Raw genomic sequence first — 22,555 nt, forward strand, 5'->3', positions numbered from 1 at the left:
TCTTGGAAGTCATAGCTTTCTCAGTGTCGTATCTTTCAGATTGTTTGTCTGACTTCTGGTTGGAGCTCGAGTGACCACGTCAGATCCAAACGCTTTTGAACTCACCAACATTTATCTTGAAGTCATGTCAAACACTTTTTTGTATTTCTAGAAGATTGAAGAGCCTATAGAAGCCATGAACCCTGGCATTTAGCTCACTGCTTTCACGCTGTCACTTGCCACTGCTGCGAGTTGTCTCAGAACTCGATGATATAAAGTCCGGAGCCGACTCATTCACTCCCCGAAGCTTAGATGTTGCGTTCACAATGGGAATCTCTCATTCTCGACCTTCAGGCTACCGACGTCAAATCTCTATGGTTCCACCTGGGCAGAAAACTGGGCCAAGGGGTGTCTCCTAACTGAGCGAGCAGACAATCAAACGCCTAGAAACGGCAATAGACAATCTACAAAAAGAGAGGATCAATCTAAGAATGGAAAGAAATGCTCTCTCAATGGAAAAAGGTGCACTTTCGAAAGAGAGAGGCGCTCTGTCAAAAGAAAGAGATACTCTCATAGAAGAAAGAGGTGTTCTGACAAAAGAAAGAGGTGCTCTCTCAGCAGAAAGGGGTGCTCTCTCAAAAGAAAGAGGTGCTCCTCGAAAAGGAAGAGATAGCATACCAAGAGACAGACGTGTTGTACAAAGAGAAAGAGATCGTCAGCGAAGACAAAGAAATGAGTCACAAGAAGATACGAGGAGTAATGTGGCGCGAGTTGGCTAAGAAGCTTCAAATTGTCCGCGAAACTGTTATGCGTCTCACGGCGTGCTGAAGTCTATTCAGAAGGATTTGGATCTCATAAATTGAGCTATTCATGAACTCCTGTGTAGGGCTCGCCCAAAAAGTGTCGATTCTATGGAAATATACCTTAGGAATATCTTTCAAGCTAGAATAGACTCCGTGGAGCAATACCTCTACACGCATGTGGTTTTCATTATCTGAAAGTCATTCCCAAGCTCAGTATATTTTGGTGACATGACGCAAAAGCGAATCTACTTCGTACGACAATATACGTTGGTTAGTTCGTGGGTGAGGTCCGCCAGTGACAGGAGCAGCCGTTCAGTCGGCGCTTCATACGAAGTAAATCTCTACTCTCCCCTGGACTCCCCGCGCCCCATATTGTACTGGAAAGTCGCCATAGCAACTCCGCTTTTTTCTCCAAGAAACTGTGGACATGCGCTCCTCCACTCCCTATCACGACACATTTTTCTCTAGGGGTGCTCATCAATAATGCATCCGCCAGGTCTTTTATTCATAAGAGAGTAATTCCAACAGCTCGACAAGAAGCTTCATCGAAGCATCATGTCCTCAGAAGTATCTTCCTCCCTTGGCAAAAGAAAGCGGGCAAGGCAAGCTGCTCGTCCCTGCGATGCCTGCCGACAGCGCAAGACTCGATGTATCATGGAAGATGGCCCTATGTGTACCGTCTGCCAGTTTCGAGATTCTTCCTACACCTTTGACGCAGCCCTTCCCGAGCGGAAGACATATACCAAAATACCAGATATAGGTCGGGTGGCTACGAATGAAGGTTCTGTCCTCGCCTATCCCCCCTCTAGTACGAGCCCATCATATGCTCGTTCCCATCGCTCATTGAACGGCGTGGAAACTGAGCAATTGCTGGGTATTCGCCTCGTTGCTGCTTCGAAAGGGGCGCTATGATCAGGCCGTTCAGTCGCTCAGCCTTTTCCACGGGGAAGACAAGACGTACCAAGCTCAAGCCGATATTGACGCTCTACAACTCGACCTTCATCTCGAGGCTGAACTTAACTCTCAAAGCTCGTGGTTAGACCTCGTTCGGGATCCTGTGGAGCGAAGGAAATTAGTGTACTCCGCCGGCGCACTCACTGCTCAGCAGATCAACGGCATTCAATGGTTCTATTACTTCGGAACAGTATTCTCCAAGGCTATTGGGTTTAGCGATCCATTTCTCCTGACACTCATTGTGTTCATCATCCAGGTCGTCGTCGTGTTTGCTGCGGTTCTCTGTGCCAATCGCATTCCTAGGCGTCCCTTGCTGCTCATACCACCGACATTATGACAGTTTCCATATTTATAGTCGGATGCTTAGGTATTCCACGAGGCGAGGTCTCGCCAACGTTTGACAAGGTCATCATCAGCTTCGTCATTATCGAGATCACGGTTTTCAATTTTGCTTGGGGTCCTTTGGGCTGGACCATTGCTTCTGAGATGGCTGTTGGCCGAAACCGGAACAAGATATACGCTATCGCCGTTGCATGCTTCTGGGTGAGTTCCTTCGTTGGTAACGACTTTACCGCTTGCAAAAGGTTTACCACATTTTCGCACAGATAACTGTCTGGGTTACAGTATTCACGCTTCCATACCTTTACTATTCCGCAAACCTCGGTCCGAAGACTGGTTTCATTTATATTGGACTTTACTTCGTCAGTCTGGCGTACGTCTGGTTCTGTGTCAGTGAGGTGACCGGGCGGACAATGGAAGAGATTAACGGCTTCTTCATGGATGTGAGTATTGATTTCTTACTTGATCTCCAGAATTCTAATGGCCGTTCATTGATTCTAACGACCCTTGTAGGGTATTCCGGCACGGAAATGGCGCGACCAACCTAGACTAGATGCGGCTCCACGATCGCACATGAGCGACCACGTTGATGTTTGGGACGTTAAAGTCGACGAAAAGAGTATTGGGACAAAATAAGCGTTATGGTAATAAAATAACCTTTGAGTGCACACTGTGCGCTCTTGTACATAGCAAAATGCAGGGGTCAGCTACTTTGGATAATAACATACAGTTACTCGGCTCTCAAGCATAATACAGTACGGGACAAAGACAAGTCGACCTCTGGGATATTCCTTTGATTGATAATTCGCTTGGCGTTGTGATCTTCAAAACCTTGTACCGTCGCGCCGCCAGGTACAGTAAGACGAGCTTACATAGTACTTCTCAGCTTTCCCTATTAGTATTAAGGAATACTGGGCACAGTCCCAAATATAGTGGCTTGGTCTCATCCAAGTCAGCCTCATTAGAGCAAAGAGGTCTGTGCGTCGTATGAAGCTTACTCAGTTACGCATATAAAGCTACAGATCCCACGAGCTCGGCCACTAACAGTGGTTAAGCATTGCGGATATGTCGCCAGTCAACGGGAGCCTTTCGCAAACCGAGATATACCAACCAGCGAACGAGATCAAGACCAACGACGGCGTAGCTCTCCGCTACATATCGGCTGGGTCAGGCCCGCCTCTCCTCCTTATCCATGGATGGTCCCAAACTGCAGCACAATGGAGTAAACAAATCGTCGAGTTCAAGAGGACACGCCGTGTCATAGCGATTGATCTTCGTGGACACGGCGAGTCCGACAAGCCAGGCCACGGATATCGCATCTCACGACTTGCAGCAGACGTCCACGATCTCATTACTCAACTCGACTTGAACGACCTCACAGTTGTCGGACACTCTATGGGATGCTCGGTCATATGGTGCTACCTCGATCTTTTCCCCGGAACCCGAATATCGAAGCTGGTCTTCATCGACGAACCCGTAAGCCTGGCAATCAACCCAGCCTGGAGCGAGGAAGAGGCAAAACTATCCGGTGCTGTCTTCAGCTCTGCTGCCGCGTACGATCTTGCCGCCGCACTCCGCAGTTCGGATGGCGAAGCGGCATCCGTAGGGGTGCTGGCGTCGATGAAAACGTCGGAGATGTCCCAGGAAGACTTCGACTGGATAGCGGCACAAAACCTGAAGATGCCCCGGAAACTGGCGGCTGAGCTGTTTCTTCCGCATGCTCTGGCGGATTGGAGCGACGTGATATCACGGATCAAACTACCAACTCTCGTAATCAGCGGCGAGGCGAGTATGATTGCGAGCACTGCGGCGCCATGGATTGCAGCGAGGATTGCTGGAGCGAAGTGTAGGGTCTTGTCGAAGGAAGAGAGAGGAAGCCATTTCATGATGTGGGAAAATCCGGCCGTGATTAATGCTACACTAAGAGAGTTCTTGGAAGATGCCTCTTAAAATAGGGCGATGAGTCATCATGAATCAGCGAACCTCGAATAACTCTTAAGTAGATATCAAACAAACCATACACTGGACTTTGAAAGCCACCTTTGCGACATACCCGGCATTCTTGCATCGCTTTGTCCTGAAAAAGCTTAGTACTTAAATTAAATATATGAAGCTCCTTTCGAGAAGTTACCTTAGGGGAACGATTGATACACATTATGGGTACATACCTCTACTGATATGCTGCTTTACGACTGGCCTGCTCGATAGTGTGAGCTATAACAATTGGAGTGTGTTCGTGGGAATGCAGACTGGTAGGCCGGATCCCGTTCATTGGTGAAGGTCTCCCTTCTATGATAGTCCGCTCAAAATGACAACATTGGCTAAGCAGAACGCAATGATTCAGGGAACACTGTCCTACTTGCCCTTTCAACGGCGTCTCTTCCGGCGACTCAGCGATACGCGTATGCAACTACGCTTGTTTCAATCGGATCGTTCATCCTAGGCGCATACTCAACTTTCGTGATCTCGCGGCGAACCAACTCACTGAGTCGGATCTTCATCATGTTCTCCTTTATTGTTCAATCTGGTTTCCTCATTCTTGCTGCCGTTCTTGCAACCGCTGGTCTGGTCCCCGAGGATCTTCATGGACGTGGTGTCAATGTCAGTAATATCAGAATCCTGACAGCGCTGCCACCGCTTGCTTTCCAATTTGGCATTCAGATCGCTACAAGCAGGATCCTTGGATTCAACGAATTACCCACCAACGTGTTGACCAGCGCCTACGCCGATGTAGCAGGTGATCCCAAGCTATTCTCTTTGGCTTGGAATGCGAAGAGGGATCGGAGGATAGGCTCAATTGTACTGATTCTGGGCGGAGGCATTTGCGGAGCGTGGATGATGAGGAAAGGAGTGAATCTTTACGTTCCACTCTGGATTGCAGCTGGACTGAAGCTCCTCCTTGCTGTAGGTGTATGGGTGTTTATCGGCGTCAAAAGCCCCGGTATCAGCAAAGAGGGGTCTACCAGAGTATAGACATAGCCAATAGTGTGAAGGGAATCGATATTGTGTGAAGATCTCTACAACTCAACACTTGAATTTTTGGATGTGGAAACGTGATATCTCACCTTTGGGCATTCCGTTGGAGAACTCGCGGCCTCATAGACGGCTGTTCGATAAGGAATGACTGTAACGAGTCACTGACGCGATGCACAGAGTTACCATCCCAAGAATGATTGCAACGTACAAATACCATCAAATACCCTCAAAATCCGATCGTCGATGTGCGCTGTGTTCCTAGGGATGGCTTCGAATTGGCCGATCTAATGAGATATGTACCCTCATGCCATTGCTTCTTGCTTGCTGTACAACCCGACACTAGCTCCGCCTCATCTTCTGCAATGCACAACCGCAACCCTAGAGATTACAAGTAAGGAGCCTTTAAAAGAAGCCAGGGATCCCGATTGCTGTGTATAGACTTACCTAATCAAGCCGCTTACGTAACCCAAATTTTCGTCCCCATCGCCGAGAACCTCCATTCTAACCATCTCGAAAACAGCCACCCACTCACCATGCCTCCACGACTAAAGCTGCTCCAAACTGGGTACTGCCTCGTCTCATGCTCTGTGCCCTCCTCCTCAATCGCCCCCATCCTGGCCCCGTTCCTCCTCCCGGCCCAGCAGCGCGCCGCCTCCATCCTCTCCTCGCTCTCCGACAACGCAGGCGCCTACAGCAAAAGGAAGCGGCTCGGACGCGGTCCAGCCTCCGGCAAGGGAAAGACGTCAGGAAGAGGGCAGAAGGGACAGAAAGCTCACGGAAAGGTGCCCGCGGGGTTCAATGGAGGGCAGACGAAAATAGAAGTCACGCAGGGTCCGAGGGGGTTTTTGAACCAGTACGTTCTACACACACCACACAATTCGCGACCAGGCGAAAGAAACATGCAGTTCATGTGGAATGGAATATTTGCATTGGGAACCGGGATGGCTAATTGCGGCCCAGTTTCTCCGTCGACATGTCCCCCCTCAACCTCGACCGACTCCAAAACTGGATCGACCAAGGCCGGCTCGATCCCTCCAAGCCCATCACCATGAAGGAGCTGAACGACTCGCGGTGCTTGCACGGCGTTAAAGACGGCGTCAAGCTGCTCGCCAGGGTACGTAGTAGCCCTATGAACGAACCTGCCTCCCCCCCAATTCAATCACAAAACACGCACAGCCACGACGCAGAAACCCCCCTAAAACCCCCATTTCCCCACTCCCGCGCCTAGCCTTTTGAAACTCTCACCGCATGCAAAGCTAACAAACCCGGAACCACAGGGCGCCGAGCACCTCAAAACCCCCATCAACCTCGTCGTCTCCCGCGCCTCGACGGCCGCCATCGCCGCCATCGAAGGCGCCGGTGGCACCGTGACAACCCGCTTCTACGCGCCCAACTCGATCAAGCACGTCCTCAAGGGCCTGATGGACCCCGTCAACTCAATCCAATCGTCACCAGTAGCCGCCGCCGTCGAGGAGGACGAGGCTGCCGTAGCAGCACCGCCGCGCTCTGCCGCGTACCCGTACAGACTCCCCGACCCCACGAGTAGGAAGGATATAGAGTACTACCGCGACCCGGCACACCGGGGCTACCTGAGCCATCTGGTCGGGCAGGGCGAGAGCCCGAGTTTGTTCTTCCGCGTCCCCGCGGCCGCGGGCGCGAGGAAGAAGACGGTGCAGAAGAAGAAGACGAGCGGGGCCGCGGAGAATCGGATATGGTGAACAGGATGTTTAGCAGATGGATTGCAAGTGTTGTATGAATATTACTAGGCAGGGGAGAGGCGCCCGGACTGGCCAGGCTTTGGGCTACATTTCCGGACATCGCCCTTCGACACAGCGATCTCCTGGCTTTCTCGCGGCCGCGTCACTTGTTCTGTTTCTTAAGCCGCGCAGCGTTGGCACGCCCGTTACTCTTTGTGCGTTATTCGTCCGGAATGCCTGGGATATTTTGGGTTGTATATATCAATGCACTGTATACGTAGGGTCTCCTCCTGATAGAAATGTAGGAATCACGTACACAAGACCTGACGTGATATGTATGCGTTTTGAGATAATTTTTATATTTTTATTTTGTGGTATAGGTGAAGCCTATCAAGGGCAGCAACGAAGCAACTTACCTCTGGCCTAGATATTTTTGGGAATACGCTGAAGTGCTGTAAGCAGTGAGCGGCGTAGGCAGAGGCCAAGTTCTAGGAAGCAAAACTCCAAGAATTGGTTGAATTTGATTCCACGCGTGGTGAAAAACGAAGAGGCTCAGAATACCGTAAACGTTACCTTAAAAAGCGCGAGGGAATCAGCGTTAAAAGTTGGCGTTTGTACACTTGCTTGCCGCTGTTTGGAGTACCGTGATCTGGGAACGAGCCGATCAGGGGCGCATTATAATTAGTACAATTCGTGGGCTAGAAACTACCCCGAACAGTGACAATCAAGCGTGCACAGGTTGAGCGCACGGCACTATTACGGAGGTTAGCAATTGTCGAGATACATACCGCAGAACCATGATGCTGCTATTTGCCCCACCGTCAGCAGTCCTCTGAGATACTGAAAAGGCTACCGATAGTCCTTGGACTTCCTGTTTGAGAGGCAATCTCAACCTGGTTGGGTGTATTGTTCTGATGATGCAGCGAAGCGCCAATGGCAGTCAGTTGCGAGCAGGGTGCAAGCTCGTATCCCGGCATCGGGCAGTCATTCCTGTTGGGTACGGCCATTGTTTCGATAGGGAGGTTCCAACGGCAGACTTGTGCTTCGCGGGCTGCCGCACCTGTCAACGATCACGTCGCACGTCCAGGCAGCAGCTCGAAGGGGCTAGTTTCTTCGTTGCGATAGACAATTGTGCTCCGAGATTGTTCTGGGCATGTGTGGAAAGGAGCGTGGAAGCTTAGGTGGTACCTCGTGGGATCGGGATACTGCCGTGGTTGAAGGAAGGGTGGCCCATGGTTTACAAGAGCCTGCAAAGGCGTAGCCGAGATATACTTCGGGCAGGATTTTTGAGTGTAGGATCGCTTTCCGTGTACAACGTGGCACTCACCCGATGGCCGACTGCCTGAAGGAGCATGCCTGCGGAAAGTGGAGTATCTGCAGGGGCATTTGCAGGTTGATTCCGTCTGCATGCGAGAGAAAAGTTAGGTTCCGTGGTCTGATGTTTTCTTCTTGTACGATCAGACAGAAAGAAATCCAGCGGGTAAGGTATTACAGTCTCAATATGAGATGTGTACCTTAGCACACGTCTCAATCAGACCAAGCTACGAAAGCCAACTTTTGGAGATGCAAAGATGCCACAAAGCATCGAGCTCAGCTGCGTGGGTGTAGATCTTTCAGCCCAACGTCCGGAATGTCTTGTCTGAGTGAAGGGGCGCCTGTGATCCGTTGCGGGTTTCGCGGTGCTACAAGAAACATGTTTGACTGGGAATAGGTTGATGTAAGACTGGAAACAACTCCTCTGTGGCGCCGGATCGAGTGGCCGCAGATTTGCTGGTAGGGATACGGAATATGACAGAGTGATCCGGCTTGCAGAGATCTCGAACTGTAACACGAAGGCGTTGACCGGTGTGCGCAGCCGTACTTCAGAGATTGATCAGCGCAAGATAACAAAAGCGATCGAGATGCTCCGTCCACTTTCGCAATAAAGAAACGTGTCCAAGGATGAGGGTTTTGGGTGGGCTGATGGCTGTCTAGGTGCATGCACACCAGTGCAACTTATTCCGCAAGTCTAGCCGCGATATAGCGGTTGCTTGCGGCATCTTGCTTTTGCAACAACGGATGTCTAGCCAGTCTAGCGGTGCAACTATCAAGACGTGGAGTACCTAGGTGGTGCAGGCTGTATGCGTGACGGCATGGGTTTACAACTTTACCTGCCAGGCCTGCCCTACTACGCGGACGTGCCGAGGTCATCACCGCTTGCGTTCTGATGCCCTGATGCACAAACGGGCAATGAGTGAACGAGGTCATGCTGGTGCCGGCGTTTGAGTTGGTGTTTTGTGGCCGGTTGATGCAAGCCCGGACTGCTGGAAATTCGACGTTAAACCGTGGCCCTGGCCGATCCGGGCTGACGACGCACTGTGGACGGAAGCAGCGCCGGTTTGGTTGCTGGCCTCGATGATTTGGGTGTCCGGGTGGAGATGGACAGCACAAGGCGGCAGAAGATGACTGTGGATTGCTCCTTGCATGGGAAGCCGAAGGGTCTCCAGAGTCAGTGCAGGCAGCCTGGCAGGCGGCGGATGTCGTTGGATTGCAGACTATCGTTTCCGGTTCGGGGAGGTGAGCGAAAGGCTGGGAGTGGGAGAGTTTGCGGAGGCGTTTCGCCAGCATGCTGGACACTAATTAAGACCGCGCATGATTCAGTCACGATTCGTCCCAATAATCGAGCCGATATTATTGGGACAGGCCACTGGAACACGGCGTCGGGTGTTGCACGCGCAAGGCTGGAAGCGCTCGTCGAGAAGCTCGTCGTCCATTTGCTGTCTGCAGTAGTCAGCTGCAGCGGGGCGAGGCTATCTTGCAGCGCTGGCGGGCATGTATAACAGCGGCTCATGGAGCTGAGGCATGCACTGCATTCCTCCCGGGCCTGTGCACCGTCAGATGTGCGGAGCACAGGAGGAGGCCAGCATGGCGCATGCGAGCAATGACACCATCACGGAGAGAGACGCGGACAGCGAGGGGAGGCTCCAGCGAGCAGCCGTGAGCGCCGCGGTGGTGCCTTGTCGGCGGGTCATGCTCTTGTGCCACCTGCAAACCGACGAGGGCCAGGTGGATCGCGGGAGCGGTGGATGAGGACTGCTGATTGCTGCGATGTGGCGTCGTGGTGTCTTGACCGTCCAGGCATCCCCCATCGAGCTAGAGCTGGGAGCACAGGTGGGGGTACCGTGTCGAGATGGTGCATCATATTCATGGCGAGGGCTCGCAGTCTCGCCACACTCGCAACGCGTACGGAGAGCATGGGTCGAAGTTGGAGGCCGTGTCTGCGGCCTCGAGACCTTGAAACCGCAAATGACTGGGCCGGGGAGTGGTGTGCGTGGGGCGCTGGACCGCCATTGGACCGCCATCAAGCTGCCCTATTTTCGCACAAGTCTGCCCATCACGGACGCGTCTGGCGCGGAGAGAAAGAGTGTGCAGACGTCAATCAAGCGACGAAGGTGCTGCATCCATGACTCCTGCAGCGCCGCACGAGGAGCAGATGCCACCGCCAACCACTTCATTGCGACTTGGCCCTGAGGAGCTGCTTGCCGCAGGAGAAACACGCTAGGAAAGCCATCCCAGAGTCCACAAGCTGCTTGACGATGCAGTCCTTGTCGCGCGCCCACCAGCAGCCGATGGCATCCACACGCCCATCAACTCTCTAGGGCGCGTCCAAGAGGCGCGGTACGTCTCAGGCGCCGAGCCCTGGAGGAAATCTAATAATCCTTCCAGATCCCGACTAGCGCGTCAGATGTCCTCAGCGCATGAGGCCGGTGCTTGGCTCCGGCGACATCGCATGTAATAAAGAAAGTTGTTGGGTGGGCGTCGCCAGGCCGTCCAGCAAATCGATGCAACGCGGCACTCGTATGACGCCTGCTGGAACCCACGGCGAAGCTCCATTCGTCCTTCACTCCGACCCATGTGTGCTAGGACGGACCAAGGACGTCGCGGGGGCGATCGTGATGGGATATGTGTCGTGGACTCTGGTTTACGCTCTGGCGCCCACTCACTGCCAGACGCAGACAGCCAGCAATGCCGACAATCATGCCCCGAGCAGGGTCGTATCACACCAGTCCGGGCCTGCTGTTGTCCGGGCCTGCTGTTGTCCGGCGCCTCGAACACCCGTTTGGTGGTGGTGCATGGGTCCGCGGTGCTGAAGGGGACACATCGCGATGAGGAGGCATGAGAACTCGCCAGTGCCAGCCACCATGCTGGCAGCCCACCTGGTGCGCCAGCGGCCCCCCAGCCAATCAGCCGCGTGCAGCGAATCGTGGCGGGCACCGCACCAGGACCGAACTGCTGTCCATCTGCTGGGCGGAGTCGGGGACGAGGGCTGCGTGTCTAGCCTCTCGAATGCATCACGGAGCCATGGGCCGGGCTAGCCGGGGCGCTCCTCTTCTTCCACAGTCTCGACGTGCCAAGCGGAATGCAAGCGGATGCCGACTCGAAAAGCAATTCGCGATCGGTCAGAAGTTTGCTGGTTGCGTGGACAAGGAGCGCGAATTGGCGGCCCGCGGACTGGCGCTTTGCACGCCTGTTCTCGCCCTCGCCCCGCTCCCTTGGCGAGATGGCCGAATGTGGTGGAAACAAAATCGCGAAACCCCGGCTCTCCCAGCAGGCAACGCAGCAGCCGAATGGCACCGGGGCACGCACACTCGGCGGCGGCACGGAGAGCAGACGAGCAGACGGGCGGCGATACGCAGGTGCGTGTTTCGCAGGGGGCAACAAGGCGGTCCTGCAGTGCAGATTGCCTCAACTGAACATGGAGCGGCACACCAGCAAGCTGCTCTCCGGGGCCGGTTGGCGGGCGGAAAGCGTGATTGGGGCGGCGGGACAAGCTCACAGGATGCGAACAATTTGGAGAGAGGAGCGTTCGATCAGCAGCCGGCAGGGGGCGTGCTCGGACGAGGAGCTTTTGGGTAAGACAGCAATTAGGCCAGCGAGCCACGGCGGCCGGCTTCGTATCGACCTCCAGTCCTCCACGCTGCACAGAAAGAGTCGAGGCGTGCCGGGAGTGGGAGTGCAGTCGCCGGCAAATCAAACACGGCATGGCGGAATGATGCTCCTGCAAGGCCTCAGATGAAGAGGAGCGAGCGATTCCAGGCCGGCTGGGGCGACTGCTTGCTGGAGGGCGACGCTACTCGGTGTGTCGGTACCTCAGCGCATCACGAAGACTGGCGACGATCGCAGGCTGACGCAGCGGCGGTGGGTTCGGCGGTGCCAGCGTCGTCCAAGCCGTTTACGAAGCATACTCAACCCCAGACTCGCAGCCCTTCGCAAGCCGGATGTCGCAGGCAGCGTGACTGTGTGTGGGTGGGTTTAGTGGCGGAGTGTCATCGTGGTGAGCCACGTCTTCTCCCGGCAGCCGTCCCAGGCGTCCTTCCAGGCAGTCCACGGTATGCCTCCAGCAGATGCACCGCTCGTGACTCGCCGACGCGGGCCTGGTGTTCGACTTAGAGACGAGGCCAGCAACGGCAGAGCAGGACCAGAGACGCAGCCAGAAAGGAACCTCGCACAGCGCCAATCACAGCGGCGTGGGCGTGGCACTCGCGCCTTCGGGATAGCGCCGTCAGACGTGCAGGGTGAGGTGAGCGGGCAGGCTCAGGCCGTTCAGACCAGGAGCCGGCGGCCAGGCGTGGGCGTCGTGTGCGTGAGGAAGTGCGCGGCAGGAGAGACGCCGAGGAGGGCGGTGGAGCTGGTGTTGGATCGGAGCCCTCCATCCATGCTGAGGCAGCGTCGTGATGCGGCTAGCAACGCCGGCTGCGTGCCAATGAGTGCTCGATTGCTGCGCGCGAGGCCGCGTTGGCCTGCCGGTCCGCGCTGCGCGGTCTGTGAGGTGCGTGAGTCTGTGGGTGCCCGGCAAGTGCTTTCACCTGCGCCTCAGCTTCCTCGCTCCCTGCGCCAGCAATCCTGCTCCACGGCTGGCGGCGCTGCTCTTGTCCCAGAATTATCGCCGGCGGGTCGCTCGGCCCTGGTCCAGCAGAACGTGCAGGCCTCCCCGCCGGCGTCAGGGCGCGTTATGTCAGAGACGCTGCTGCTCATTCTGGCCGCTGCGGCGCTGGAGCCCTGCCTGGAACCTTCCGACTGCCAGTCCACCGTCACCACGCGGAGCGTGCAAAGATGTTTTATCAAAACCCTCCCGCCCGATGCCCGAATGCGACAAGCCAACCACCGCCCGCCCCAAGCCCCAGCGTCTTTGAGGACGGCCGTGATTGCCTCTCTTTATCCCGCCGTGCACGCCCGCTCCATCGCCATCGCCATCGCCATCGCCATCGCCATCGCCATCGCCATCGCCAACCTCCCCCGTGGCCCCTTCCGTCTCCTCACTTGCTCTCCAAAGCTCTCCCTCGCCGGGCCCGCTGTTGACATACCTCGAAACATACCAGAATACCGGCCGCCACATCAACACACCGCCTCCTTGCGTCCCCCGAGCACCGCACTCGCCCGCTGCCCAGAGCCGTCTGTGGCATTCGCTCATTCTGGCAATGCCGTGAAGGCAACGCCGCCTTCTTTTCCTTCCGCCACGTACCCTGGAGTAGACACCTTTCAGCCGTGGATCGTGGGTGTTTGTTGCCAGTCAACCGACTTCACAGAATCATCGGCCCTAGCCCTGCCCCCGCCGCTGTGATGCTCGAGCTACAACTACCCAACCCAATGCCTCATGCCGTGGGCTCAGACCGCCCCTTCGACTCCTACTCTCACGCCTCCTCCAAACTGGAACACAGCAGGCCGCCGCTGCCCAAGCCCATCTCGCGAGCAGACCTTCTCTACCACACCAGCGTGTCTCGGGCCCCTCCAACTCCACCAACAGACATGTCGAGCTCAACTCTGGGGCCAATGTCCGTATATCAGCACGGCAGCATGAGACCAGACTTCAGATCCAACCGCCAGGTGAATGGACCTTCTGCGCAGTATTCGGTGCCAGCCCACTCGACCTACCAGCTCCCGACCTACAACACCTCGAGAGCTGCAGCGGCCCCCTCGAGTCCCATTGTCCAGAGTGCTCCGGTGTCTTCGCAGTCTGCCCACCGCAGGAAAGTCTCCAACAATACGATTGCTCCAAATCTGAAGACACCCCCCACTATCAGCACCCCCCAGGAGGGCCTGCCGCAACTTGCTGCCGAGGTGCGTATTCCAGCTTTTTTCTACAAACTAATTTCACTGACATTCGCAGATAACATGCCTCTTCTGGTTCGAGAACTCGTCAACCCTCAAGCGCGTTCTTCAACCCGGTTCCCCGCGACCTCTAGGCCCTCTAGTTCCAGACGCTACCCCAACAACTGGATTCCGGAAATGGGTCGCCACAATCTTGACGACCACTCAGGTTGCGCAGAACGTCATCTTACTGGCCCTGATGTTCATTTACAGGCTCAAGCAAATCAACCCGAGTGTCAAAGGCAAGCCAGGCAGCGAGTACAGACTTCTCACGGTAGCTCTGATGCTGGGCAACAAATTCCTCGACGACAATACCTACACAAACAAGACGTGGGCAGAGGTTTCTGGTATCTCGGTGCTCGAAGTGCACATTATGGAAGTTGAATTCCTCAGCAACATGAGATATAGCCTTTTCACTTCCGAAAAGGAGTGGCTGGATTGGCATGTCACGCTGGGCAAGTTCGGTACCTTCTTCGACCAGGCATCACGTATGCCAACGCAGAACGTGCTCCCGAGTCCAATCGGCCCGCCAACTCCATCATTGCAGCTACCACCGACTCTTCTGCCGTCTCCACCCACTTCGCTCCACACATCGCCACCGAATCTTTCCAATTACTCGCCAAACAGGCAACCAGTACATTCTAATACCCCGATGCTTTATCCCCAGGCAACGTCGACCGCTGTCTCACCAATCGGTCCTCTTCCGGAACTTGGACCATTGAACAACAGGAAACGAAGCTACGACGAGTCACTGGAGCCACCCGCGAAGAGACCGGCTCATACCTACAGCCAACCACCAATCAACAGCGGTCTAAACATTCCATCACTCCAGCCTTCCATCGGGAGACCTTTCCAGAACCACCAGACTTTACCACGCCTGCCACCTCTGCCAAGTCTGTCGATCCCGCCTCCGCATCCCGGCCGTACGCCTGTTCAAATGAGCAACTTGCCTCAATTACCAATGCCAGGAAACAGGTCTATGGCAATGGTTTACCCGCCTGTCAGCCAATGGAGTCAATCTTACTCGACTCCGACATCTTCTGCTCCCGGACACTCGGCGATGCATACTCCCATCGACAGATCCCGACAAGTCAGCCCCTTCCCGATTGGATCCACCAATTCGTCTCCAGTCAGCGCAACTTTCCCGTCCGGGAACCAGAATCGCCTCTCTCCCAACTACTTCCTTCAGCAGAGGCAGTCGCCTTATCGGCCAGTCCGAAGCGTCACTACTCTCCTAGTACCTCCACCATCTACTTCGATGCACATGCCGCAAAGACCGATTTCACTGGATCAAATGCAATATCAACCATTGGGTCGGCCTATGAATGAACGGAGAGTCGGACCACTACCCTACATGCATCACGAAGCGTGGCCGGAAACGAATCAATTCAACCAACTGCCCGGCTTGGTTCAACCCGTGCTCCGTCATTAATCAGATGCACCCCGCCGGCAACCTCAAAAATCGTGTGATGAAGTGCCAATGTTGATCATCACGTTTGGAACATTGAGCACGTCTTTCCATGCTTCTTTCGTTATTGAAGAGCAGATGGAATTTTTGTCAATTTTTGTTTTTGTTTTTGCTGCGTTTAAGCGATTGCATTGCACCCGGTCGGCGTCTCTGTCTTATTATGGGAATGGGCAAATTTGCTCCTGCTTCAGGCCTGAGGCTCTAGCACCCTGCATTTTCCACAGGACATCTGCATGTGAACGGCGTTTCTATCTTGTCGAGACAATCTCTTGACAAGCCCTCACTTTGAAGGGATGGGCAACAACAAGGCGTTTTCATCACTCAAGGGTAGATCTGTAACATAGTAGTCGATTGCCTCAACAGGCTTGGCTTGGTATTTCTGTCGGTTCACTACCCTTCTAGTCCCAAGGACTTCTCGGTCTACTGCGGCGACCTATTTTAGTTAGTACACCTAGGTAGCCGACAAATCCAAAACACTACATTGGAGCTTGATGGAGCTTGACCTCTCAATCCAGTACCAAGACCTCTTGACCAAGTGCCTTGCTCACAGTTGTTGCAACTAATGCAAATAAGTCAATATCCCAAGACGTGACGTCTCCAGGTATGCTCGAGTCATGCGGCAAGTACTGCCGACATTCGCGTAAACCTTCGTGACTACACTAGCTCCAACAAATGCCCACCTGCATCTCCCAGAATTTATCAACCACCAAATCCACAGTCATTTGTGCCGGATCAGCCGGAGGCGTCACAGTGTGCTATCGACAAGATGTGACCTCGGCACCCCATCGGACCCATAGACCATGAGTTCGGGATGGGAAACCAGCGCTTACCACTTCGTACTCGCTCGCTCCACACAGATCCCAACACGCTGGGGCGACCGGACCATCTACACGAGCTTTCGAACTTTCTCCTTTGACTGCAAACACAAAGAATTGCAGCTTTGCGTAATCCACAAATCTTTGAGGGTGGACTGCGTTCGTATCTGCCTGCCCAGTCCGGACCCCAGCACTCTCATTCCATCCGCTCAACGTCAAACAAACCTGAAGTACCGGGCGCAATCCTGCCGATCCTTTGGTTCAATAAACTGCAAGGCTGCACGCGGACAGCATACGCAACACGCGGCACTGGAAATAGCTCTCGGTCCGTCTTAAGGGCGCTAGCTTATGAAAGGGGAACTGGTTGGCGACTTTGACTTTTCGTACCTGCAGGGTCCGTCCCGTGTGGCGCTGTGGGGCGTGCGCGCGGCTGGTGGCCTGGTGGAATATCGGCATGGCGTGAATTGGTGCGTTTAGGTGAGCTTGATGGGAAGTTGGTCAGGAGGTGGCTGTCAGGTTGACTTCGGGCTAATTAGAGCTTGCGGGTGAATTGGTGGAGGAGACATGGATCGCAAAGTGGTAGCATAGCGGAGTCCTCCATATGGAGGCTTCCGTGGGCACTGCCAGCTAGAACGACACCTCTACTCTCATCCGTTCAAGATATATCAGACTGCGGACGAGTTATTTATGGTGGAGTGGTAATGCTGTCCTGCACCTAAAAGGTCAAAATATCCGCTCGTCCAACCATTTCTCTTGTTTCTACTAAGTAACTATGTTCTAGAGCCAGCTTTTTCAAACGTCGCTTCTTTACTCCGATCAATTTCTGTCAAGAACTTACAACTGTTTACAGAACAGATTGTCATGTTGTCAGCGATTCGTCGCGTCTAACCACCCAAAGTTCTCCATGTCTCGGCCTGTGGCCAGTCTGCGCCTATCAGCTCTCTCTTATATACCCTCGTCATGCAGGTGTTCCCGACTTCCCGTATGCCTTCCAATAGTCGCCGTCGCTTGGCCTGCAACATGCAACACCATGCATGCCCCCACGTAATGTATGCTGGCTTTCACACGCCCTCTTCATTGATAAGCCTGCAATTCCGACGACAACTCTCATCTTACTCATATCAGCAACACATTTCAGACGACCGACCATGAGTTCACTGTCAGTGTCGTCCGCTATTGAGGCTCTGCTAAGCCTTCTGTCGCAACATCCTCTTTACCTTGTTGTTTTCGGGGCCGTCATCTTGTTTGTCGTCGGCCGGCTCCGTCAGTTCTGGCGGCTGAAGCAGTTTGATGGCCCCTTTAGCACCGGCTTTTCTTGGCTGTGGCACTCAAACGTCGTCCTCAGCGGAAATGCGCACAAATACTACGGAGACGTCACTGAAAAATACGGTGCGGCGAAGGCGATGCTGTCCAACAATCGCCTACAGTTATTGACTGCGTGGTAGGGACAATTGCTCGTGTCGCGCCCAATCACCTCATCACTTCGTCGCCAGATTTGTGGGCTCACATGAATGCCGTTCGCTCCCCGTATTCTCGTTCCCCATGGTACTATCACTGCGCACGCTTCGAGGCTGGTAAAGACAATGTATTTACCGAGTGTGACAATGATAAGCACGATGTCAGGAGGAAGAAGATGGCATCCGGGGTAAAGCATTCCGCTGCTGGTTGATATTGTACTGACAGAACGTGAACAGTATTCCGGGAAAGAGAACCCAACGCTGGAACCATCCATTGATACACACGTCAAGGAACTGGTACATCTAATTCGATCGAAGTATGCTACCCAGGCCACCTCCGCTAGTGCCTCTAAGCCAATGAATATGGCCAAGAAGATGCAGTATTTTACCTTGGACGTGATTAGCCATGTTGGCCTTGGTCAAGCGTTCGGAGACCTCAAAGAGGATGCCGATGTCAATGACTATCTCAAGGCAACCGAGGAGGGCCTGGCAATTAGCAATACATCATGGGCACTCGGCATTGCCTGGATACGCGACGTGCCAATCCTGGGGAAAGCCATCAGCCCAACTGAGGAAGATGAGCGGGGCTTTGGGAAGATGATGGCGTAAGGATTCACTTATAGTATTTCACAAAGAGCTTGGTCGTGCTAACGCTATCTAGTCACGCCCGAAAGAGCATCGAACAACGCCTGCTCAAATCGACTAGCGAACGCTCTGATATGCTTTCGTCCTTCGTACGCCACGGCCTTTTCGGCGATGCCCTGTTCCACGAGACCTTTGAGCAGATACTCGCTGGCTCAGACACCACGGCCGCATCCTTGCGTATCATCATGCTTTATCTAATGAGCCATCCCCGCGTATATGCTAAACTGCAGGCTGAAATTGACAGCGCGGTCAACGCGGGAATCGCTCCAGCTTCGCCAGGTATCATTTCGGATGCCGAAGCCCGGGGTCTTGTTTACCTGGGAGCCGTGATTCGCGAGGCCTTGCGCGTGCATCCTCCGGTCGTCAACATCTTCTCCAGAGTTGTGCCCAAAGACGGAGACGCCGTCAGGGTCGATGGCCAAGATGTCTTCCTCCCGGGCGGCACCCTGATCGGCTATTCCGCCTGGGGCATGCACCGTAACAACAAGGCCCTTTATGGAGAAGACGCCCACGTTTTCCGCCCTGAGCGTTGGTTCGTCGACGAGAAGGAACCTGGTGGAGCTGAGCGTCTCGCGCAAATGCTTAAAACTAATGACATGATATTTGGCTACGGAAAATGGCACTGTCTGGGTAAGGTTGTTGCTATGATTGAGATTCACAAAGTCATCTTTGAGCTGCTGAGGAACTTCGATTTTGCTCTCACTAATCCGAGTGAGCCGTGGACTATCTCCAATGCGATGGGATTGTTCGCGATTGGGAATATGTGGGTTGAGGTTACGGAACGCTCTTGAATCTGTCAAGGAGTTAGGGTCCTTATGTAATGACCATTTCTTTCTAACGACACTTCAATCATGATTCACTTCAAGTTTACCGCACCTGCATGTGCTGATTGGGGGTCCCTCCTCTCGTGCTCCAGAAGAATAAAGCCCCGAAGTCACCACCGGATGGCCGTCATGTACCAGGGGCTGGGATGCACGAAAGGGACGCAGCGCCCCAAGCAGGCCCTTAAAGAATTCGATGCCATGAGATTATAAGGGGCCCTTATGTGGAATACGACACCGGCTGTAGAGAGTTACGATAAGAACAGGGTCTACTTGCTGCGTTGCAGGACCTACTTGGCCATCCGTTCATGCTACATGGGATGAAGTCGATTGCGGAAGGAAGTATCATTGTAGTTTTCAACGACCTGATGTCACCAGCAATCAGTTCGCGGTTTTGAGTCAACTACTCTCTTCTAGCATTGTAAACGCTCTTCTTCCACCTCGCGGGAATATCAAGTCGAGGTTTCTAAGCCCCAAATCCTAATCAATATGTCCCTAAGGAACTCCAAGGATTCTCTACAGCGAATCTATCCTCAAAGAGTCCACCGTCCTTCGACATTATCGGCAAATCCACCACCTCCGCATAGCCCAAAACATCCTCCTCTTCACTCGCTTCACGCTCATCATCCCTTCCACCTCCCCCATCCCCATCCTCATCTCCTCCCAACTCCCTCCTCCTCTCCTCCTCCCTAACCCTCAAAACATCCTCCCACAACCCCTCCCCCACCCCCCCAAAAAACACATCCGTCCACGCCACCCCCTTCAACACCCCCTCAAACTCCTCCCTCCTCCCGAGCCCCATCCGCCCCACCACCTCTCCAATCCCCTCCACCCACCACCCCGTCCCGCCCCAATGCCTCGCCACCGTCGCGCCCACCACCAGCACCCACAGCAGCGTATGCACATTCCTCTCCGCCTCCCACACCTCCACCACACTCACGCCCCCGCGCTCGACCGTCGCCCGCAGCCGCGCGAGCAGGATCTCAAACACGCGCGCGCGCACCGGCACCTCGCGCAGCGCGGCATACAGAAAGATCTGGCCCGCAGCGACGAGCGCTTCCACCACGCTCGCGGCGTCGGCGGCGGCGTCGTCGCCGGGGTCCCAGCGCCCGGCGGCGCGGCGCGCGCGGTCCGGCCCCAGGAAGAGCGGCGAGCGGTCCGGCATGGCGAGCAGCGCGTACTCGGCCTCGTAGAGCAGGTTTGCGAGGGCCAGCTTGGCGACGCGGGCGGCCCAGGCCGAGGACGTGGCCAGGCCGAGGCGGTGCAGGCGGTAGAAGACGTTGAAGCAGTCGACGCCGGCGGTGGAGAGATGCAGCAGGCTGGTTGGGGAGGAGCAGGCGGCTTCGGCGAGGAGGGCGTCGGGCAGGAGGGCTTCTTCGGGGGTCGAGGGGGTGGGCGGGTGGTAGGGGAAGGCTGGGGGCGTGCGGAAGACGGTGGAGCTGTGGAAGTCGACCCTGTGGAGGAGTTAGTGGGGGTTTTGGTGGGTTGGATCTCGGTGTTTGAAGGGTATGTGTAGACTTTGGGTGGTGGTTGAGTTGATGTTGTTTGCAACGCGGCTGCTGGAGAAAGGGTCATTGGTGGAGTCTTGGGAATGGAAGAGAGGCACACTCTCAGAGCCACATGTGCCGTCAAGCCTCCCAACCAACGAAGAGGCAAGAAAAAAGCCATTGCTGCTAGAGCAGATGACTCAGGGGCTGCAGGCTCACAAGAATCCAAACGGGGCGAGAACAGAACGGCATAAACGCCACACGTACCAGACAAGGCCCCTCATCAGTCCATCATTGTGCGAGAAGGCTTGCAGGCCCCCACGCGCCGTAATCATTCTCTTCAGCGCGGTTATATGCAGTTGGGCTGCATCGTATGCCCCGTATAGATTCTTGACTGCATGAGCTATAATCCAAACATGGGTTTCCGTCACACCCTCAGGCAGGGGCTGGTGGAAGGACATACTTCGAAGCTGGCGATGGTGGCCACGGCACCTACCACCTCGTCTGATATCCCTTCCTTCTGAGAGTTAAGCTTGGCATTGATGCCCTTTATTGCTTCATTTTTATGTCTAAGTGCTTCAATTCGGAAAGTGATGCCTTCAGTAGTGAGATCATTGTATAATGCGACTGATGCTAGTGTGGAGTGAAGCATTGTGGCATCGCGCGAGATGAACGGCCACCAAGTGTTCCGCGCATTGACAGCTATGGAGTTAATTCTGAAATTTGTCTTGTCTGGTAGAACGGTTAGCCTATCAGTGCTAGAGGGGTTACAGTACCAGGCCATTAGTCTGGACACATGAATACAGCTTCTTGAGTCCACTTCTGGCAGCTATACGCCACTGTCAGGAGCAGCCCCGTTGTTGGTAGGGCCTTCAGCCAGCATGCAACTCAAACCCCGCCCCGCAAAACTTGACATCGCGCCTAGATTGCGGAAACCCCATGGGGGCACCCCTAGCAGTGGCAGAGTAGTGTGCACAGACTTATGAACTGTCACTGTAATTCCAAAAACAGAGGGCACACCACTGTTCAAGGAAGAGGGCATCTGCCAGAGTCTAGAGACAGGCCACGAGCAAGCCACATGCCTGTGCACACTCGTTTGCCACTGCTTGGGGCCACCCCATGGGGTATCAGATACCTAGACTCGATGGCAAGTTTCAAGCCATAGGAGTTGGACTGCCTCTTGACTAACTGGCTATTGGCTAGTTGGGGTACTCCCCCCAGTGGCGTAGAGTGAGCAAGATTGGAGTCAAGCGATGATAAACCTGTGTGTCCAGACTTATGGCCCAGCACTGGCAGTTTCCAAGAATGGGAATACTCACATAGTGTGAACAATAACTGGATCTTTGAACTACCTGGAATAGGCAAACAATCAAAGGGGTCATAGCGATTCCGAGGGGGCGCTTTGATTGGAGGTATGATGACTGCACCACCACAGGTTTGTGGCACTTGTTTCTTGGTGACAGTCCGTATCTTTGATTGCTTCGCCTCGGTACTTGGGCCGGTGACCACCGCATCTTGCTTGCCCGGTTTCCTTTTGGGGGCACTCCTTGGCTGCTTCTCAGGGGGTGTGACTTGGCCGGGTTTTGGGAGCCTAAAACGGCCTTTCAAATTGCCGCCGGCTTGAACAGTCAAGGAAGAGTTAATAGCGGAAAGCGGGATCGTTGTATTGGCGTACTTGTCATTGAAGAAGTTCCTCATTACTACTCGGCGAATCGTAGCCCTCGAAGCGCCCTCGGGCTGGTGAGGCTGGCCAGTAGTAACAAAGAACTCATATTCTCGGCCATCCGGTGCCCTTGTCTCTACATTGTGCGGTGCCAATGGAGACTCCTGATCCTTACTCGACTCGGACATTTTTGTGATCAGGTCGAGAATATTTACTGATCAATGACCAACCGGGACTCTTCCCTGAGCGGAGATCGACCAAATAGACAAAGCTTAAGGTGCAGGAGAGATTTGTAGGGAGTCGTTCTTGGATAAGTAACTGCC

At 54.4% G+C, this 22,555-nt stretch overlaps 8 protein-coding genes across 8 annotated transcripts; 6 read left to right on the plus strand and 2 right to left on the minus strand.

The window, feature by feature from the left end:
* Positions 1–1,337: 1,337 nt before the first annotated feature.
* BDZ99DRAFT_513893 (uncharacterized protein) lies at positions 1,338–2,711 on the plus strand (the record flags this gene model as incomplete). The annotated part of the gene is made up of 5 exons (XM_033724758.1): positions 1,338–1,656; positions 1,733–2,020; positions 2,092–2,279; positions 2,342–2,518; positions 2,589–2,711. 5 exons carry the CDS (start codon positions 1,338–1,340, stop codon positions 2,709–2,711), a joined length of 1,095 nt encoding a protein of 364 aa, XP_033584627.1.
* Positions 2,712–2,983: 272 nt separating this feature from the next.
* On the plus strand, positions 2,984–4,301 carry BDZ99DRAFT_21673 (alpha/beta-hydrolase). The gene has a single exon (XM_033713402.1). It carries the CDS (start codon positions 3,141–3,143, stop codon positions 4,023–4,025), a length of 885 nt encoding a protein of 294 aa, XP_033584628.1. The 5' UTR covers positions 2,984–3,140; the 3' UTR covers positions 4,026–4,301.
* On the plus strand, positions 4,216–4,979 carry BDZ99DRAFT_343917 (DUF1275 domain protein; the record flags this gene model as incomplete). Its single annotated transcript, XM_033714412.1, has 2 exons — positions 4,216–4,327; positions 4,420–4,979. Coding segments are annotated over 2 exons (672 nt in total), but the record flags the coding sequence as incomplete, so codon positions are not given.
* Positions 4,980–5,576: 597 nt separating this feature from the next.
* On the plus strand, positions 5,577–6,769 carry BDZ99DRAFT_505287 (ribosomal protein L15; the record flags this gene model as incomplete). The annotated part of the gene is made up of 3 exons (XM_033724095.1): positions 5,577–5,904; positions 6,012–6,165; positions 6,329–6,769. The coding sequence occupies exons 1-3, from the start codon at positions 5,585–5,587 to the stop codon at positions 6,767–6,769; spliced, it is 915 nt and encodes a 304-aa protein (XP_033584630.1). The 5' UTR covers positions 5,577–5,584.
* A 1,611-nt stretch (positions 6,770–8,380) lies between these two features.
* BDZ99DRAFT_21752 (uncharacterized protein) lies at positions 8,381–9,522 on the minus strand. The gene has a single exon (XM_033713411.1). The coding sequence runs from the start codon at positions 9,353–9,355 to the stop codon at positions 8,744–8,746; it is 612 nt and encodes a 203-aa protein (XP_033584631.1). The 5' UTR covers positions 9,356–9,522; the 3' UTR covers positions 8,381–8,743.
* Positions 9,523–13,225: 3,703 nt separating this feature from the next.
* Positions 13,226–15,579, plus strand: BDZ99DRAFT_21781 (uncharacterized protein). The gene is made up of 2 exons (XM_033713413.1): positions 13,226–13,846; positions 13,896–15,579. Exons 1-2 carry the CDS (start codon positions 13,349–13,351, stop codon positions 15,306–15,308), a joined length of 1,911 nt encoding a protein of 636 aa, XP_033584632.1. The 5' UTR covers positions 13,226–13,348; the 3' UTR covers positions 15,309–15,579.
* Positions 15,580–17,234: 1,655 nt separating this feature from the next.
* BDZ99DRAFT_431939 (pisatin demethylase) lies at positions 17,235–19,497 on the plus strand. Its single transcript, XM_033717308.1, has 4 exons — positions 17,235–17,548; positions 17,605–17,804; positions 17,854–18,221; positions 18,278–19,497. The coding sequence occupies exons 1-4, from the start codon at positions 17,308–17,310 to the stop codon at positions 19,050–19,052; spliced, it is 1,584 nt and encodes a 527-aa protein (XP_033584633.1). The 5' UTR covers positions 17,235–17,307; the 3' UTR covers positions 19,053–19,497.
* BDZ99DRAFT_565381 (uncharacterized protein) lies at positions 19,418–22,420 on the minus strand (the record flags this gene model as incomplete). The annotated part of the gene is made up of 4 exons (XM_033727471.1): positions 19,418–20,536; positions 20,837–20,958; positions 21,033–21,301; positions 21,889–22,420. 4 exons carry the CDS (start codon positions 22,418–22,420, stop codon positions 19,567–19,569), a joined length of 1,893 nt encoding a protein of 630 aa, XP_033584634.1. The 3' UTR covers positions 19,418–19,566.
* Positions 22,421–22,555: the final 135 nt, after the last annotated feature.

Source organism: Mytilinidion resinicola (genome assembly GCF_010093595.1).
Source record: "Mytilinidion resinicola strain CBS 304.34 unplaced genomic scaffold BDZ99scaffold_1, whole genome shotgun sequence".
NCBI classification, from domain to species: domain Eukaryota; kingdom Fungi; phylum Ascomycota; class Dothideomycetes; order Mytilinidiales; family Mytilinidiaceae; genus Mytilinidion; species Mytilinidion resinicola.

Coding starts and splice junctions, on each gene's coding strand:
- BDZ99DRAFT_21673 (XM_033713402.1), top strand. CDS start 3,141: ATGTCGCCAGTCAACGGGAGCCTTTCGCAAACCGAGATATACCAACCA.
- BDZ99DRAFT_21752 (XM_033713411.1), bottom strand. CDS start 9,355: ATGCTGGCGAAACGCCTCCGCAAACTCTCCCACTCCCAGCCTTTCGCT.
- BDZ99DRAFT_21781 (XM_033713413.1), top strand. CDS start 13,349: ATGCTCGAGCTACAACTACCCAACCCAATGCCTCATGCCGTGGGCTCA. Junction 13,847..13,895: donor TGCCGCAACTTGCTGCCGAG/GTGCGTATTCCA, acceptor TGACATTCGCAG/ATAACATGCCTCTTCTGGTT.
- BDZ99DRAFT_431939 (XM_033717308.1), top strand. CDS start 17,308: ATGAGTTCACTGTCAGTGTCGTCCGCTATTGAGGCTCTGCTAAGCCTT. Junction 17,549..17,604: donor AGACGTCACTGAAAAATACG/GTGCGGCGAAGG, acceptor ACTGCGTGGTAG/GGACAATTGCTCGTGTCGCG. Junction 17,805..17,853: donor GGAAGAAGATGGCATCCGGG/GTAAAGCATTCC, acceptor GAACGTGAACAG/TATTCCGGGAAAGAGAACCC.